This window comes from Falco peregrinus, chromosome 12, assembly GCF_023634155.1.
Source record: "Falco peregrinus isolate bFalPer1 chromosome 12, bFalPer1.pri, whole genome shotgun sequence".
Lineage (NCBI taxonomy): Eukaryota > Metazoa > Chordata > Aves > Falconiformes > Falconidae > Falco > Falco peregrinus.
The window spans coordinates 18,864,555-18,882,023 of record NC_073732.1 but is presented as its reverse complement, the minus strand read 5'-3'; the positions used below and the strand labels follow the sequence as shown (position 1 = coordinate 18,882,023).

Here is a 17,469-nt window from a genome sequence, read left to right as displayed (position 1 = left end):
TGCACTACTGCAAAACTTGGATTTGGTTTTCCTACTGCTATAAAGATAGTGTTACAAAAATGAGTATGAGGCGATTGGCTAGTTGGTGTCTGCTGTGTTTGACAGCCAAGTAAGTCTTGGTGTATTCGTCTCTGTGAGTATAGGAGGTGTGAAAGACTGAATAAGAGGTAAGGTTTAGGAACAGGTGCATAGGACCCATGTTACTTTAAATCTTTTTTTCACTTAAAGCCTCTTTAAAAAAATTCCCAACAGAGTTACAAGTTCTTTTACAAATTCTTACAAAGGACTTGTATCTCCATTGGGAAATTTTTTAGAGACTACTGGTGAAAAAAGGTTTTTATATGTTGCTGAATAGCATTTATGAATCTGCATTTCTTAACTGTCTTTCACCATACAGAGGTTGGCTGAGGATCCGTTGAGGTCTGAAGCCCAGAAGCGAAAGCTGCTGGTCTGGATTGCATTATTTCTGCTGTTGGTAGCTCAATACTGGAATTTCATTCCCCAAACGTGAAGGTACAAACTGTGGTAGGCAAAAGAAAATGTGGTAGATAAAGCAAGAAAGTAGCACTGGAAGAGTTTTCACTCAGAAGTAATGTTTCTTTAACCAGCTTTAAACCCTGATTAACTCTGATTTTTAAATAGACCTACAAGTCTTGAGCTGTTTGAGACCTCTGCTCCGTGGTCTTAGCGGGACAAACCTCAGTAAGGAATATTTTGTGTTCATCTCTCTGGTTGCCTGGCACGACACGCTGTGGCTATCTCGTTCCTAATTCCTGTCTCAAGCAGCACTGGGCGTTCATACGGTTGTTACCATGGCCACTGTTTTAAAACTGTTATTCAGACCTGTGATTCACAAGCTGATGTCCATGTAGTCAGTACTGCTCCTAAGGGCAAACCTGCTCTTTCAGATTGTTTGTAATGCTGCAAAACGGTCAAGAAGAAGAGAAAATATACCTCAAATTTAACAACAAACAAGAAAGTATAATCAGTGTAAGAAAAATAAGAAATCAGTAGGAAGGGGTGAGTATACTGTTTAATTGGGGTCGCCTGGCGATGAGGGATGGTGCAATGGTCCTGGTTCTGCCTTTCATGTCCCAAAACTTAGCAATGCAGTGAACATCACATGAGATTCCACCACCACCCCACCACCCTCCCACCCTCCAAACTTGGTCCAGCTCTATCTGGTAAGTTTTTATGTTCCTTATTAAAGTAAAAGACAAAGGAGTCTGAACAAAATTTAGATAAATGGCTACAACATCTGCAGTTCTTTTGTAAGAAGCGGGTCAATGCTGCAGTCAGATTCCATCGTGTGAGTGGATAACGAACCCTGCAGATTGTTCTGCCTTATCCAGCCTGAGGAACTTCTTGAGCGGTGTGCTCTGTTAGAGCTTTTCTGCCAACAGGGTGGCCCTGCATCTCCAAAAGGCTGATAAAACTGATAAATTTCTAGTATCATGATCCTGTCCACAGAAGGGATTTCATCAGTGCAGCAATGCCAGTGTGGATGCAAATGTTTTTCACATCTCAAACCAACAGAGTTAAGTCAGCAAGTAAAATTTTAAGCACTGGCTTGACCTGTGCAATTCAGTGTTAAAAAAATTTCATTGTGCTGGAGTTGCCAAATGTAAGCAATCTTAACTTTAATAAATTACAACCGGAGAAGCAGCGAATGGCTTTCATAAAATCTAATCAGAGTATTTAAAAAAGCCTTATAATTAACATTTAGCTGATCAACAAAAGGATTTAAGTTTTTATGTGCAGTTGACTGGCCCAGTCTGGTATTTTTGTTAACGCCATATTCTTTAGTAAAGATTAGTTTGTGATTAAAATATTGCCTGTATTATTACAATATTAATATTTATATTTATTAAGTTACCATTTTGAATGTTTTGGTTTTGTTAGTATATGAAGCCAAATGTAGGGCAGGTGGACAGTATTTATTGGTACCATTACTGATAATTTGCATAAACAGGGATTGTAATTTCAGTGTCGTAGATGAATTTTTAGTTTGGTTTTTGGTTTTTTTCTTTTTAAATGGTGAGAGTCTTTGCACGTGTTGTGGTTTAACCCTAGCTGGCAACTAAGTACCACACAGCTACTCACACAGTTCAAAACATGATTCCTTACACTTTCAAACACCTGAAGTTAGCATGTATTTGTGCCAGTTTTCACTGTTTGTTTATACCTCATTTTCTCATCTTTCCTTCTGTTTTGGTGTGTGCTGTGTTGCAGCCCTACTTGTTTGTTATTTCTACTCTTCTTAGCAAGGCTGCAGCTCATGGCGGTCTCATGCCTTGGAGCTCCTGACAGTGCTTTCCTCCTCTGGGCTGTGACAGCACCGAAGTCTCCTCCAGAGGAGGACTGATCTTCTCAAGATGGGCACCAAGATGGGGTGACTGATCAACGTTGTATAAAATTAAAGTTGTCTGCACTTAGTCCAGTGAAACCTTTTTTGTCGTTTCCCACCATGGCCAGCCTCAGCATGCCCTGTGTGCCAGGGAGTGTGCTTCCAGCCGGGGCAGATGCACTGCTTTTCTGGGCTGAACTTTAAGGGGGAAGCTCAGGAGGGTCCCGGTGAGGCGAAGACGTTGGTCTCAGGTCTGTGAAGGGACTGTGGATGTGGCTGCTCTCACTGGTTCCTTGTAAGCAGTACAACTCGAAGCTCAGTGTCTGGGTTAAGGGGCAGTGGCAGTGATGCTCCTCTCTCCCCTCTCCCCCCAGCAAGGCACCTCCCCTCATGCAGAAAATGGGGGAGAGCAGACGAGCACGTCGTGCTTCTGTGACTTCCCCTGGCCATGCGTGTCCTACTGCCGGGCATAGAGACCCTGCATGGCATCATGTAGGTACTTCAAGTTTGCAGGGAAGGTGCTGGGTGCAGGACCCTTTCCATCCCCAACTTTGGGGGGCTTGCAGAGAAGGCAGCTCCTGCAGATTGTTTCTGTTTTCTTCCAGAGCCCCTATACTGTGTCCCCAAGCAGTCGGTGTGAGCTGATGCAAGAGGAGCAAAGAGGAGGAACCTGTGCTCTTGCCAGGGACTGCCATGAATCTGGGCTACTGAAGACTCTCTCCCTACAAATTATAGGAGGCGTTGCCCCTCTTTGAGAGTCAGGTTTTGTTTGCATGCTTCTGCTGCTCTATTTCTCTTTAGCTGTTGCTCACCCCTCTCAGATGGCATCTAAAAAGATGTACTTTCTTTGCATCACTCCTCAGGGTACTGCAACAGGCAGGTGAGACGGGGAACATGTCCTGAAACACTATTATTAGCCTGGGAGGGTGACCTCCCTCTCTGAGTATCTGGCTCTAGTGCTTCCCTGGAAGGTACCCTAGCAGCTATGTGCTTTGTGGGTGGGAGATGGAGATTAGTCCTGCAACTGAATTTGGGGCATGGAAAACAATGGGATGCAGACAAGCTGCCATGAAGCTGGTAGGGCACAGGCCACAGCATGTTTCAGTTCAAAAGCCAAAGTACAGGGCAAATGGATCCTTTCCTCTGAGAGCAGAAAGGAAGGGGAGAGATGAGAATGGGTCAACAGCTGTCCTGGGGAGAGGGAACAGAGGAGGATTCGCTGGTAAGAGGGATAGCTTTCTGTTCTGCTGAGCTGTCAGCCTGCTGTCACCCCTGCCTCCCCAGGCATTCAATTCTCACTTATGGAAACTGTGGCAAATCGTGCATTTTATCAGGCTTCCCTCTTCCCTGTCCTCCAGCACCATCTTATCTGAAGAGGAAAGCAAGCTGTACGCCCTTTAACATCTTCTCCTAAAGACACGGCAAAGGTGTTTGGCAGCTGCCTTTCTAAACGCAAGCACTTCATGTATAGGCTGTGAGGTACCATCACCACAACATGGCTAATATGTGTGGAAAAGTCAGAGCGAGCCTGGAGAGCCAGGGGAGATGCAGAGCAGCCGGACAGGATCGCTCAGAAGAGATGGAGGGGCCGGATGGGGCTGCAAGCAGGCAAGGCAGGTGAGCCTCATGGGCCGTGAGGACATTCACAGCCCTTCTCCCAGCAATATATGTGGAATCTGTCATTTTTCTGTTCACCCTATGAAAGTAACAACACTGGGGAGAAGCCCCTTTTAGGTCTCACTGATAGGTCTTGCGGTCCATGTAGCATAGGTGCCCTGGGCAAGCGATCATATGGAACCTGGCAGAGACCATGCCATTGAGGACTCATGCGGAGCCTGGGCTGATCCTCTCGAAGTCTCCCACTGCCACTACCCAACGTGAAAGGCCTTGCAGGCTGCTCTCGAAGATCTTGAGCATGACTTGTGGTGGACTTGGGTCTAACACCTATCCAGGAGGGGTTGGGGGCATGAGAATCTGCACCACAGCAGCTGTGCCCTTGAATGTGGGTGGATGTGGGCTCTCTGGAAGGTGAAGCTGTGATACCAGCCTCTGCATGCAACAGTTGGGCACCTCAGCTGGTGTTTTCTCACACTCCCCCCCCCGGGATGAAAATCCCACTAAGTCAAGCACATCTTCTGGATGTTAAACAGCTAGTCAGCCAGGGCCAGTGCAATCACCATGACAAAAATCACTGTCCACGTTGTCTTCCTCACAGACAATGTCCAGGAAGGACAGAATCATTTCGTTTGGGGTATCATCCCAGAACAGCTGCCACAGTCACAACTGTGACTCTTTCTTCTCCCAAGGAGACTTTGGCAAACAGTAAATTCAGAGTTGGGACCTGCTGAGATAAAGGGCAGTACCGCAAGTGAAGGAACTACAAGTCACACAAGTGGTCTCTGAAGTGGATAGTTTAGTTTGATTCCAGCTTTCAGTTGAATCGCTGACCAGTAAGACTGTGCAAATGTTAGCACTCTGCCCCACTTCTGGAGTGAACCAACTTGCTCAACACCTCACGACTTTTACTTTTAGCTGTGCCAGCTCTGTAAGTTTGGCATGTGAGCAGCTAAGCCATCTAGGTGACTTTCCAGAGTGCTATATGCTGCTGTCGAAGCCAGATGAGCTGAGACTAAGCTAGTGCTGTTCCTTGAGCAAGCGCAGAAGAAGCGCCAAAGCTGTGTTGTCCGCAATGATCCCCTTTGCCGGGGCACAGGATCTACCTCCATAAAGGAAAACCAATCCACAGCTCCCAAATGGAGTTGCTCAGTTGCACGAGAGCACTTGTGAAAGAAGCTCACGCAGACAGTTGTATGTCATCTTTACCCCTGCTGCAGGCAATACAGTGGGAGTTAGCTGACAGGCATCTGGAGGGGGTGAAGAAATTTTGCTTTCTACTTGGTCATGAAGACCTTGCAGCCCCGCTTATCTGTGCAGCTGAATAGGGAGTGTGAGAACACTTTGGTGTTACGCCATTATAACCGTCAAACTCTTGTTACCCAATGATGGATTAGAGTCTTTTCTGTTTTATGTGCTCTAGGCACAAAATTAAAAGGTTCAGCCACCTCCTAAAGAGCTTACAATTTAAGCCATGAAGAAAAATAAACTACTAAAGGAATAGCAGAGAGCGTCAGAATCAAGCAATAATGTGAGGTGAGTGAAGGAGCAGTGCACATGGCTGATGCACATGATGGCTACTGATAAGCCTGAACTTTTCAGTAATCCTGCTGGCCTGGGTGAGTAGCCAACCCTCAGGACTTTTAAATTTTATTTCTCTGTTCTTGCAAGAGGCTGTTTATGAAACGAGTACTGTGGGCAGGGATTTTTGTCACAGCGACTGCCATGGCATGAGGAGGCATATGATTAACCTGCATTTTGTATCCCTTGGAGAGCTGACAGTTGTCAGATTTATCGCTGCAATATAATGGAATGATGTTATATATGCTTAAAAATAAGAACATTTCATTCTCTGGGGTGAGGAAATAAAGTGATGAAGGGGGAAGGACAGAGGCACAGAAGCTTCAATATCTTTTTCTCTATTTAGGGAGGTACCAGCAAAGCAAGATAAAGCAGATCTGTCCTCTGCCTATACAGTGGTTTTTCAACGGCAACATAGCCTTGTAAATCAGAAGTGAAATGTTAACAGTAAGTGTGGTGTTGGTGTTTTTTGTGGTGTCTCTGCTGTTTATGCAGTTTCTGAAATTGCAATGGATGCGAAGACGATTTCCTCCTGGACCAACTCCGTACCCATTCTTTGGAAATCTGCTGCAGATGAACTTCCAAATTCATCATGAGATCCTTAAAAAAGTATGTATTTTCAAGCAATTAATGGATTCATAAGCTGATTGAAAAGTAAACGTAAGCATTTAACATAGTTTTATTTGGGAGGGATTTATTCTAAATTGTATAGATGTGAAAATAGGTGGGGATCATTAAAATATCTGGGTTTAGGTATGAAAATTTCCAGCTATGAAACATCATTAAAACCTTATGTGCATATGAACAAAATAATACTGATGATAATGTTCCTGTCTTACACGTAGGAAAATGCACGTTTTAAAGCAGAGTCTTTAATTCTGTGCAGTCTTTTGCAGGTCTGTATTTTGACTGTTGTTGCACTGGCAGTTTCCAGATATCCCATGAAATAACTACTGAGTGCATGTGTGTTTCCAGTATAGAAAAGATTAATATTTTTATACTTATTCAACAGATTTTTCAAAGATCTTAGAGTAAATTTTTTTTCTGACATACCTGTTGGTTAGATTTTAACAAGAGAGTTCAGTCTGCTGAGCCTGATTGAGCTTTTAAGTAGCTGAGCTAATTAATTGCGTGCCTATGCTCAAACTCTTTTCTGAGTCCAGTTGTAATGCACAGCACTTCTAGAATTTGTACCCTAATGTTTTATATTCCTCATATATAAAAAAAATAATTAACATTTAAATATATAACAGCACCTTGCTTTCACTCTTTGTTCTCAGCCTTCCTGTCTTGCCAGTTTTCTTTTCCCAAGTTGTATATTTCAAGGCAAAGTAGTATGACTCCACAACATTAAATTATAGCCAGTGTGTGCCTTGTTTTCTTCTATTTCTGACCTCCCAAACCTGAAGAGTAGTGCTCATCCCAAGATATCAAAAGCTATGAATTAGTCCTTCTCGAAATGAAGTTAAACACAAACGTGCAAGCACATGTGTATAACTTTTTGCTCAACATGCCTATCTGTTCCCTCTTGTTTGCTCCCAGGCAGCAAAATTTTGAACTCTGCAGTTCTTGGGATGTTTTGGTAATGCCACGCTCTTCCCAGCCTACTCTGCCCCGCAGACTTGCTGCTTTGACCTACGCACTGTTGCACTTCCCTCAGCCTTTTCCATTTCCCAGTTCTCCAGCTAGGGAAAGGACTGTCCTGCCTACTTCTAGTGATGGCTGTGTGCAGGGCATTGCGGAGACAGGGCTATTACAGTTTAGCTAGAAAGGAGGGGGTGGTTCCTGCTTTGCTCACCTCCTCAGCTGCTTTTGCTACACAATACACAAAGGGGAATCTGTAGATGTTCACTTAAACTCATGAGCTAATGTTTTCTTCTTACAAATGTGTAAGAATTCATCTGCAAAGAGTTTGAATTGTAAGACATGATCAATAGCATCATAGGCTTTGGCAATAGCTGACATTTTGGGAACATCTTAATCTTTAGTAAATGAGACTTTCAATAGAAACCTGACTTCAGGCTATGTTATATGCAAGAATAGATTTGGTGCTCTTCTCAAGGTCAATCACTCCTCGGGCATCTGCCAAGGGAAAAGATCTTGTTCATCATGTTCGATTTAAATGTACTGGTTCTCACGCCTGTTATTCTGATGCTGCTTTGTTCTACAGATGGCCGAAATTCATGGTAACGTCTTCACCTTATGGCTTTCAAATGTTCCTGTCGTTGTCCTGCAAGGGTTTCAGGCAGTGAAGGAAGGTCTGACTGTTCATGCTGAACATGTTGCTGGAAGGCCAACAAGCAGAGTCTTTCACATGCTGAATCAAGGAAACGGTAATTATTATTTTCATAAATCTTTTTGTGTGTTCTAAGTCTGGCTTTGGAAACTCATTTAGAGTCCTGAAGTCCTTAATTTATAGTGGGGAAAAAAGTTAATATTTTCATGAGGTTTTATAATATACTTCTTTTTTTGATTCTGGCGGAACAGCAATGGCAGAATATAGCTATTGTAAGAGTTTCTACACAGGAGACAGATGGCTAAACTATAAGAAGAAAGAAGAGGAAAGGGGAATGCTGCCAGACTGCTGGCAAAAATTTGAAAAAATTAGAATGAAAGAGAAGCTTCTTTGGCATATTAACTGTACCAATTCATTAATTTATGAAGCATTAACAGCATTAGTTCATTATGGTCCCAGGTGTTATGTTTTCTAATGGTCATCTCTGGAAGCAACAGAGGCATTTTGGACTTGCGACAATGAGGAAAATGGGAGTGGGGAAAAAAGACCAGGAGTATCAGCTACAAAAGGAGGCCTGTCACCTGGTGGAATACTTCCAGAAAATGAATGGTATGTGACTCAATATGCAGGTCAGGCGGTGCAATGGGTGATTTTGCTGAAGAATGGGTCACCTGTAGCTTTTGAAACTATTTGATTTCAAATATGTATTTAAAGTGTGCATGCAGAGCTGAGTCTCGAAGCTCTGTAACATATGATTTGCACGAGACATTTCCTTGCAGAAGTGCTACGCATGAAACCCCACGGTATGAACTTAGGACTGAGACTCCATGATCCCTGTCTGTTAGTGTTATTACTACTTAAGTCTGTTTTACCTTTCTCATGGTCACAGAATCAGGGTAACAGGAAACAGTAACAAAGTAAGTGTCACAACAGCCGATATACTTCTGCAAAAAAAAAAACAACCCAACAACCAAAAAACAAAACCCCAAACCAAGGCACTAAATGTTAATAGCTTTGACCAGGGCTGCACAACCCTATGGCTCTGCTCTGGCAAGTGCAGTGGAAAAAGCTCACCTCACACAGCTTGCGGTAGTCACCTCAGTAAGGAAAGACGTTTGTTCAGATTGTGCTGCTGAATGACAGGATGATCTATAGGTTTGCTTAATTATTCTGTTATTGAGGTGAAAAGGAGATGAGCAAAGGATAGAAGGTGGTTCTCTTTTCAATTCAGCTGCTTGTTCATAACAATGTCTCAGCTGACCTTTTTTGTACCATGGTTATTGCCAAACATGAGATCTATTGATGCCAAGGTTCTGTGAAATCTGGGTGTTTTTATAATTACTACTACTAATTACACTCCCACCAGTAGTCTTGCCTTTTTTCAACCAACAGTGTTTTTAGATGTCTGAAGTTACTCTTTATTCATGCCTTTTACCAATAAATTGCAATTTAATTAATTTCAACCTTAATTAATTCAGAATCATTTTCAGCAATCTAATTAATGTCAGAAGTGTTTGTAAAATCTCATCAGCTCTCCTCTCAGTGGGAAAAGCAGGAACATTACGTGTTAATGGTGAATGCTGTTGACTGTGTTTACAGGAAAACCTCTGGACCCCACTATGCCTGTCGTTCATACTGTCTCAAATGTGATCTGTTCTGTGATTTTTGGACATCGCTTCTCTAAAGATGATGAAAATTTTCACCAGTTGATTGAATCCATTGATACTATAGCAGGATTTATGAACAGCGTCTCTTTCTTTGTGAGGAAAATGATTTTTTGTTTGTTTGTTTGTTTACTTTATATAGATAGACAATGAAAAAGGCAGCTTGCTTGTTACTTTTATAACAAAAATAAATACTAATGCACTGGGAATTGCTGGAGTACTCATCAGAATAATATTTTCAGATGCAGTTCAAAGCTTGTTTCAATTGCTTATTCCTCATCATAGCACAGCAATTTCACGTCTGGTGGATGGGAATGGAAACACAGGCTCGCTACATGTTTGGGAGATGCACAAAGGCCAGTCTTGCAGAAATGCTGCCTGTACAACTGTGTTTCCTGTACAAACAGCGTTTTAAACTATAACTGAAAACCAGTAGTAAAATATAGTTAAAAATAAAAGTAAAAAAAAAGAAAAAAAGAAAGAACAGCTCTGAAATAGGCTTATCTTAAATTCTACCTAACAAAGTAGTTTTCTTCGCTGTGTGAAATCATATGACTGTCAACAAATGTCAAGAGTAACACGGGCTTTACTGCTTCCTGCACTACTGTTAGCTAACTTCATATGAATTTAAGTAGAGTAACCGTTTTGTGCAAATGTAACATATCATAAAATTGCTTAATGGTAGCTTTTTCCTATAGTTTTCGGCAGCAACACCTGTACCACATCTGCATGTACTTATGAGAATTCGATAATACATACTGGAAGTCACACTCCATTAGCTGCTGGATATTTGTCTCCATCCAAGGCCGCAGCTCCTGACTGCACATCTGGCCCACTGGACAGAAAAAAATGCTATCTTGCTTCTGTGTGAAGCTGTGACTGCAGTTGCAAAACCAGTAGAACAGACTGCCTCAAACAAGGGCGGTTTTATCATTAACCATTTATAAATTGGAACCACAATACTGTATATAGTCAAGAAGTCAATTTACCAATGTACAATGCAGCCTGCTTCTGCAGAACTTGCTGGAACACATCTGGCTTTGTATCTTGCATGGTTTCCAACATTTCTTACTAACTGGAAACTGCTGTAATCAAAGTCCTAGAGAATTTGAGATCTCGAAAAAAAATGAAACTACTTATGATTTTTTCTCCCAGAAGATGCAGGTAGAATGATTCCTAACCTATCTTCTAATTAGGGTAAACACAGGATCAGCTAATTCCAAAGTGGTCTCAGTAGGTATTTTTACAAGGTGTTCTTAAAAACTCTTAATAGTGTGGCCACAGCCAACAAAAACATTCTAGTCCAGTATTTCATTCTGTCCTGCTCTCCACAGTGCTTTCACAGCGATGTGCAATCCTTTAATGATGATCTGTACTAATCTGTTTTTGTGGTAAGTGGACAGGTATTTTTAAGCAAAATTATGCAGTAGGACGACAAATAAATACAAGCCAGGAATCTGAACAGGTCTGTGGGAAGATAAATCTTTGTAATGCAGCTGCCATTTAAATAGGTGAGCCCAAGTGTTATGACCTAATACATAATTTAAGCTGCAGTAATTCTGTAAACTGGAAGGACATGGTACAATCTGTAAAAGGAGAAAAAAGAAAGGGAAATGAAGTAGAGGAATGGAATTAATGTAAGGAGTGTTTTGTTTTCTTTTCTGCTGAGATGCGGTTTTGTAATAGTACAAGTCCAAGAGTGTGAATAGGTTTAGACCATGAATAAACAGCAGGGAATCCACAGGGCTCAGTATTTCTACTTCATCAAGTTGTTTTGCATATCACACAGATGTGATGTGTTTGATTCTTATCTATGAGAAGGCCTATCTCGTAAAATCCCCATGCATTCAGTGTCCTACAGTCCTGGGTTTAGATATTTCTATTTTCGGTTAGCAGATATATCAAGGAAGTCAGCCTCGATATGGTTTTTTTTTGGTAATGAGATAGAAATGATATGTATGTTGGATAAACTGAGAACAGGGGCACATTTTATATGAGGTCCTTGGTACTGAAGTTCAGTCTAGCAAATAATTGGGGTATAGAGGAACTTTATTTATTCTTTATGCATCACAATGGAAAATTTATAGCGTAAAACTAAGAGAAATTCTGCTCCAGGGAAAAATGGGATTAAGAAAAGCTTTAATGAATCATGGGGTAGGCATTATCCCTTCCATGTTTTTTCTACTACCCAAAAGCCTATATTGGGATTCAAATTTACTTTGCTCGTGTCAGTAATACCACATGTCTAAAATATCTCTTTTATAGGTATGTGAAATCTTTCCCTGGCTTCCAAGTCGTTTCCTAGCACCAATGAAACAAGCTAAGGCCAGCATAAATTTTGTGAACACTCTATTAGCAAAGGAACTTGAAAACCACAAAAAAAAAAGAGGAACAGATGAAAATCAAGATTTTATTGATTACTATTTGGATGAGATAGATAAAGTGAGTACCTCTGAACTCTTCTTATGCCCCACTAACAACGATTTTAAGTTGTTTTTAAGTGCTGCTTTGATTATAATGATGTCTAATATAAATTTAGAAGTATACCATTTCTCCATAGAAAAGCTTATAGGTAGATGAACTAAAAAAAGTTGACACTAAGAGATGGCAGAAGGATGATGAAGTAATAATGTAAATAGATTCACAGGCAGATTAGCTTTAACCTCAATAATAACAGATCTGCATATGATTAAGATACAACTAGAAATCACTGTTATGGTGGACTTTGCAGCAGGAGTAGAAAGCATGTACAATTAGTAACTTTGTCATGGCTGAAGAAAAACCTGTTTATATGGATAGGATAAATTGACAAGTATACTGGAAAATATTAGAAAATGTCTTCATTTTAGGCAGAAGGTTTTATTTTCTAGCGCTTTGATTATTTTTTTTTCTTTTTTTTCATTTTGGATAGTATCAGTAAATATTCCTGTGATGCAAAGTGGTTTACTTCTTTTTTTTGTGTGATATAACTTGGTCTTTTCAATTCATATCTGCAGACTAAAGGAGATGCTGACGCTACTTATGATGAAGAAAACTTGATCCAGTCTATTTTTGACCTCTTTCTGGCAGGTGTAGAAACAACAGCCACCACTTTACGTTGGGCATTGCTCTATATGGTGATTTATCCTGATATTCAAGGTAAGCACACCCAAACAGTTCTGCAACTTTTTAGAAATCATACATGTTCAAATAGCAGTGCAGCTTGTTCAAAGAATAATAGAGGAACTAATTATTAGGGTGTGAATCAGGTGAACTGCATGTATCTCTTTCTTGCTGTATCCTTTCCAACATACAGGCCAGCCATTTTAGGTTTCATTTTTAACAGACCTATGCAGAATGCAGGGTGTGATTTTTCTGATCAGATGGAGGAGTCTAGTCTTGGACAAGATAATGATTAGACTTCCACGGAAGACAAGGTGGAGTGTTCAGGTCATCCTTTCCATCCCATGACTGCTACTCTTTGAAGTGCTCCTGGCTTCTTTGCAGCAGAAATTATTTCAGTACAGTGGGAGGTTGCTAATATGTGTGGTTATTCCATGAAACTTAAAACTTCAAACATAGACTTCCACATACAGATATTAAAAAAAAAAAAGATTGGGGTGAGTAGCTTGAAACCGTATGTTTTTAATAATGATATTCACAGAGGAAAGATATAGCTTGGCAAAGTAAGTGAAAAGGAAGCGTCAGAGTGCATAGGATAGAAAAGATTGAAAGGTATACAAATCACTTCAAAGGCCTCATATCTGGGAGTTTAAGCTGAGTACCAGGCACAGCAGGAGGCTAGTAAGAAGAAAATGTTGGAAATGGTAAAGAGAAAGGATGTCCCATTGTTGGTGCCTAAAAACTCTTCAAAAGATCTAAAATTAGAGATTGGATTGAGCATACTTGAATTTTCACAACATGATCTTTCACCCTTGCAGGGTATATTAAAATAGTCTTAAGTTTCCTGATGCATAGGGTCAATCTAATTGCAATTATAAAGGCTATAGTACTAATCAGATCATTTCAGATCAGAAATTAATCATAAATTACCATCTCAGCTCAGATTTTAAGTAAAAAAAAAGAAGAAGAAAAAAAAGGCCTTGAGAAAAATTAATTCGTGTAAGTGCTTCCCAGGGCAGGTAATTACAGAATAGCGACTGGGCCACCTATGTGGTTGTGAGTGAAGAACAATCCCTCATTAGTTACTAAACTGGTCTCCCAATAAACAATTAAATTTCTTTTTCCAGTTGATTCCCTGACTGTAAAAATAAATCTTAATAAAAGTATTTTTATGAATTACCTCAGAGCAGTAACACAACAGGAATCTAAATATTCTTAAAGAATGACTTTGCTACTGTTATTTTTAAAGTACTACTTGGGTATGCAACCTATAAACAATTTCAGAGTCAAATTTTATTCAGGTCATCTGTATGGGAATTTGAAGGTGCTCTTATTTTATAAAATATCTTTTTCATCTTGTTGGATGTTATTCTTACTGTAAAAAGCAATAGGAAAAAATATGTAGAGTTTATTTGTTGTATATTTAAAGCTGAATATTCCTCCTTAGAGAAAGTCCAAAAGGAGATGGATGATGTTCTCGGTTGTTCCCATTTAATTTGCTACGAGGACAGAAAGAAGTTGCCTTATACAAATGCTGTAATTCACGAGATCCAGCGATACAGTAACATAGTCTTAATTGCACTTCCAAGACAGAGCATGAAGGACACAGAGCTGCTGGGATTTCCTGTTCCAAAGGTAGAAATATGCTGCATATTTGAATATCTGATGTCTGGTACGCTTGCAACAGTTTTTAAAACTGATTTAACATAACTTTTTAACAACTGAAGCCACCTCAGCTAGTGATTCCCAAAATACTTTCCTTTTTTAGTTGCTTTTGATGTAATTGCTCATTTAGTTGAAAAGCAACTATGATTGAGAACTGCTGTGTAGGTCTTTGGTACATTAGATGCATTTAGAAAGGCTTTTGAGGGTTTTCTTGATTGAGGACAAGAATTCTTGTGCCCTATCAGTTCTAGCAGTGCCCTAAGCTATGACTGTCTTCAAGGAAATGTGCACTTCATCCTAACTATTAGTATTCTTATATCATTATTTCTCCCAACAGAAAGCTTGTGAATGGTGACTGGAAATAAACATACTAATTTCCATCAGTCTCAGGTCTGTCCCTTGTCAAAATGGCTTATCAGCTGGTGAACAGAGGCCATTCAAAAATGGAAAAAAAAGGTTTTACTGAAAAACTTTCAAATGTGAAATTATTTTTGTATCACAATTTTTAAATGCAATATCTTGCAAATATTATAATGAAACTGAAGTATTTTCAAGTTGTAACTGAAAGGCACATAAGGGCTTGTTCTTAAATATACTCCCATCGCTGCTTTTCATGTAGCCTCATTTTCATTCCCTTTTTCTGGATCTGCTCAAAGCAACTCTGGTGTTGCAGACATCATCGAGTAACAAAAGGAAAAAATAAACTGATAATCATGATATTCTATAGCTCAAAAGCTGAATAAGTAATAAAAATACTTAGTGACAATAGGAAAAATAAAAGTAAAACATTTTAACAATACAAACATGATAATATCCTAACCACTTATTTTATTGCACTTAGTGGCAGCAAGTAATAAAGGAGAGCAAGTAGCAATAGTCTCAAAAGTTTAAACTCCTTATGAAATTTTTTAAAGCTTGATTTCATTCTTGAGAAAAATGAGACTTTAAATTATGACATTAAATTCTTTGCTCCTTTGTCATTATTTTGTTATCTGATTAATATGAACAATAAGACAGAACTGAAGCCACTGCTCTTTTTTTCAGAACACCATAATTTTATCAAATATTGACTCTGTTCTGTCTGACCCTGGAAAATGGGAGACACCTGATGAGTTCAACCCAGGCCACTTTCTGGATAAAGATGGAAACTTTGTAAACAGGGATGCATTCTTACCATTTTCAATAGGTATGTGCACTGAACAGGGTTTTATTCACTCTTTGTGGTAACACCTTAAGAGCCATTCATTCCCCAGCATAAAAAGGAGAACATTTACAAATAGGTATATAAACACATCCCGCTGTTTTAAAGATCTCCAGGAAGAGAGAAGTCCAATTGTACATGGAAAAGATTGGAAGGAATGACACTTAGAAAAGTTTCTCTTGGAAGACAGATCCAGTTTCTCTTGGAGGAGAGATCCAGTTATCAAGATAGTAGCAGCAAAATGCACAGTACTAGGAAGAATGTAAATGTAAATTATAAAACCCTGGTGATCATTTCTATAATGTCTTGCTGCCTGCTGTAAACACAGATCAAAACTTCCAGTGGAAATTCAAGCAGCCTTTCACTTCTGGATCATTAAATGATGAAGTTAGTTAAGAGAAAAGGACTAAGTCTGCAGAAAACAAGCAAACAAACTAAAAGCCAAGCAGATTAGAAAGGGAGGTGCAATAGAAACCCCTTGGCTGATTGTTTTTTCTGTCTTTTCACAGGGCACCGAGTATGCATGGGGCAGCTGCTGGCAAGGATGGAGCTCTTTATTGTCTTTTCCACCCTGTTACAGGCATTCACATTCACCCTGCCAGAAGGAGTGAAAGAAGGCAATACAAAGCTGGTTTTTGGAGCCACAATGAAGCCACCTCCCTACCAGCTCTGTGCCATTCCTCGGTAGGGAAGGGTGCCCCACAGTTTCAGGGAACTTACTCAGCAAGATTGTTTCTGCTTGTGAATTTCTTTTTGCATGTCTTAAGATTTTTGCTTTCCTCTTGGTTTGGTTAACCAGTACCCTGAAAGATGCTTTTTGGACAGTTGTATCCTAAGGATTATACCTCAAAGAGTTAATCTTTCATTCTTGTTTGCTGTTTGGAAAATCTTGGTAAATTTCTTTTGATGTGTAACAAATAAAGACATTAAGGGAAGAAATAGAATTGGGCTTTATTTATTAACTGGAAAGAGGATTTACAGAGAAAGAACTTAAAGTCTAGAAATTAGAAGTCTCATCGTTAAAGATCTGTGCATTCTTTCTTGTAAGCCACAGTTGCATTTGTGGAGATAGGCTTAGAGGTCTTTCAGTCTGCCTCAGGATATTAGTGGGTGCAGGAATTAAAAGAAGCTCTTAGAGGAAGCTTTCTAGAGAGGCAGATAGTGTGATTCCCTTAGACTGATCAGGTTTGTGGCTGTGCAAGCTTGTTGTGTACAACTCTATCACTGACACCTGTCAAGACAGTTGAGGGTTTCACCCTCATAATACAGGTAGGGAGCAAGGACTGGAAGGCAAATGACAACAGGGAGTGGACACAGAGTATTGATAAATTGCTTTTTTATGAGCCCACTGGTTGACAGCAACATAAGAACATCTTTTTCATGACAGCTAATTTCTGGTGGTGTTTGCTCCAGATCCTCCAATAATTTATTCAGCTTCATTTATTCTTTCAGGTCTTTAATGGATTCTTTATCACAGTTAGCTGACTTCACATCAGTCAGCACAAATTAGCATATCACAAGCAACAGAAGATTTGGCACTATTGGAAGCCCTTGATGAGGATGGTGCTTAAGGACTTGTCAAAAGTGGATATTTAACATTTTGCTAGTTTGGTTACTGACAGTTAACGGGGGGCGGGGGGTGGTGTTTGGCAGCATTGGGAGTACCTTCTTCCTGTATGACATACAAAGTGGATACTGTATGCCAACATGAAGGGTTATTTTTCTACACTGCTTAGCTGACAGTGCCGTCTGCCGGACTGAAGTCATGGTCAGCTGTGTTTGTTTCAAGTACCTCTGCCTGCCTTGTATTTAAAGCGCCCTAGTCTAACAGGCAGAGACATGTAAAATCAGCAATCTGCACACAGGGTAAAACCTGGGTTGCCAGTGTCTTCCCCTCCAGGATTACCCTTATGGGCTGGTTCAACCCTTTTCACTGCTGTGGGCTGGATGGCAGCATGTCCAGACAGGCAGGCGATTGGTGTGGTCCCCTCCACGCTGGAACTACAAACAACCCCCTGGCAGCAGCTCCACACTGGTAAGGGGGTGCTTCATTTGTATC

At 40.3% G+C, this 17,469-nt stretch overlaps 2 protein-coding genes across 2 annotated transcripts in view; one reads left to right on the top strand and one right to left on the bottom strand.

Moving 5' to 3' along the window:
• LOC101917686 (cytochrome P450 2J2-like) overlaps positions 1–17,469 on the bottom strand; it is a 119,762-nt gene that overhangs the window by 29,399 nt on the left and 72,894 nt on the right. The window lies entirely within an intron of this gene.
• LOC101921395 (cytochrome P450 2J6-like) lies at positions 7,519–16,102 on the top strand. Its single transcript, XM_005237764.3, has 8 exons — positions 7,519–7,875; positions 8,238–8,387; positions 9,378–9,538; positions 11,708–11,884; positions 12,439–12,580; positions 13,992–14,179; positions 15,254–15,395; positions 15,920–16,102. Exons 1-8 carry the CDS (start codon positions 7,713–7,715, stop codon positions 16,096–16,098), a joined length of 1,302 nt encoding a protein of 433 aa, XP_005237821.2. The 5' UTR covers positions 7,519–7,712; the 3' UTR covers positions 16,099–16,102.